Source organism: Sinocyclocheilus grahami, unplaced genomic scaffold (assembly GCF_001515645.1).
Source record: "Sinocyclocheilus grahami isolate Dianchi unplaced genomic scaffold, SAMN03320097.WGS_v1.1 scaffold21036.1, whole genome shotgun sequence".
Lineage (NCBI taxonomy): Eukaryota > Metazoa > Chordata > Actinopteri > Cypriniformes > Cyprinidae > Sinocyclocheilus > Sinocyclocheilus grahami.
The window spans coordinates 1-757 of NW_015518277.1; the positions used below are offsets into that span (position 1 = coordinate 1).

Consider the following 757-nt stretch of genomic DNA (forward strand, 5'->3'; position numbering starts at 1 on the left):
CGTCCTGAAGAAGCACCTCCGTTGGTTGCGTGTTTTACCCCGTATTGCACCGTTCTATGCAGTGAAGTGCAATGACAGCAGGGCTGTCGTCACGACACTGGCGTCTCTGGGAGCCGGGTTCGACTGTGCGAGCAAGGTGTGTGGAAGATCTTTCAAGTTCCTTAAATCACGAATGTGGCTTCTCCATGTGTCTCAATGAGCACACGACATCAGCACCGAACTGCAAAAATGTTTAGCAGCGTGAATCCTGTATTAACCTGACCTCTAATCCTCGTCTCCTCTGCTAGACCGAGATCCAGATCGTGCAGTCTGTGGGTGTGGAGCCAAGCAGGATCATCTACGCCAATCCCTGCAAGCAGGTGTCTCAGATCAAATACGCCTCTGCTCATGGAGTGCAGATGATGACGTTTGACAGTGAAGTGGAGCTCATGAAGGTGGCACGATGCCATGACAATGCCAAGTGAGTAACTTCACTAGAAAACCAGCTCTCACTTCATATAGTGGTCTACTCGTATGGATGTTTTTGATGGTCGAGAACAGGGTGGCCGATGACCGATATAAAGCAGATTATATGTGATATCTGACCATTTAAATTGGCTTTAGTCAATAAAACGAGTATAATAATTACTGCAATTATTTGTTTTGGCGCATTTTGCTAGAATAACTATTTGAAAATGCATCAGTTTTAAAAAACATTGCTTAAAAGTGTAAACCATATATAAACAAAATATGATTTTGTGCATTGTGGTGATTTTTT

General features: G+C 43.9%; 1 protein-coding gene across 1 annotated transcript in view; it reads left to right on the top strand.

Moving 5' to 3' along the window:
- Nucleotides 1-4: 4 nt before the first annotated feature.
- The window catches only part of LOC107579875 (ornithine decarboxylase-like), a gene marked incomplete at its 5' end in the record, with an annotated part of 3,028 nt that continues 2,275 nt past the window's right edge, over nucleotides 5-757 (top strand). Inside the window, 2 exons of the mRNA XM_016265662.1 lie at nucleotides 5-136; nucleotides 288-460. Coding sequence (XP_016121148.1) covers nucleotides 5-136; nucleotides 288-460 — 305 coding nt within the window. The remainder of the gene's footprint in view (nucleotides 137-287; nucleotides 461-757) is intronic.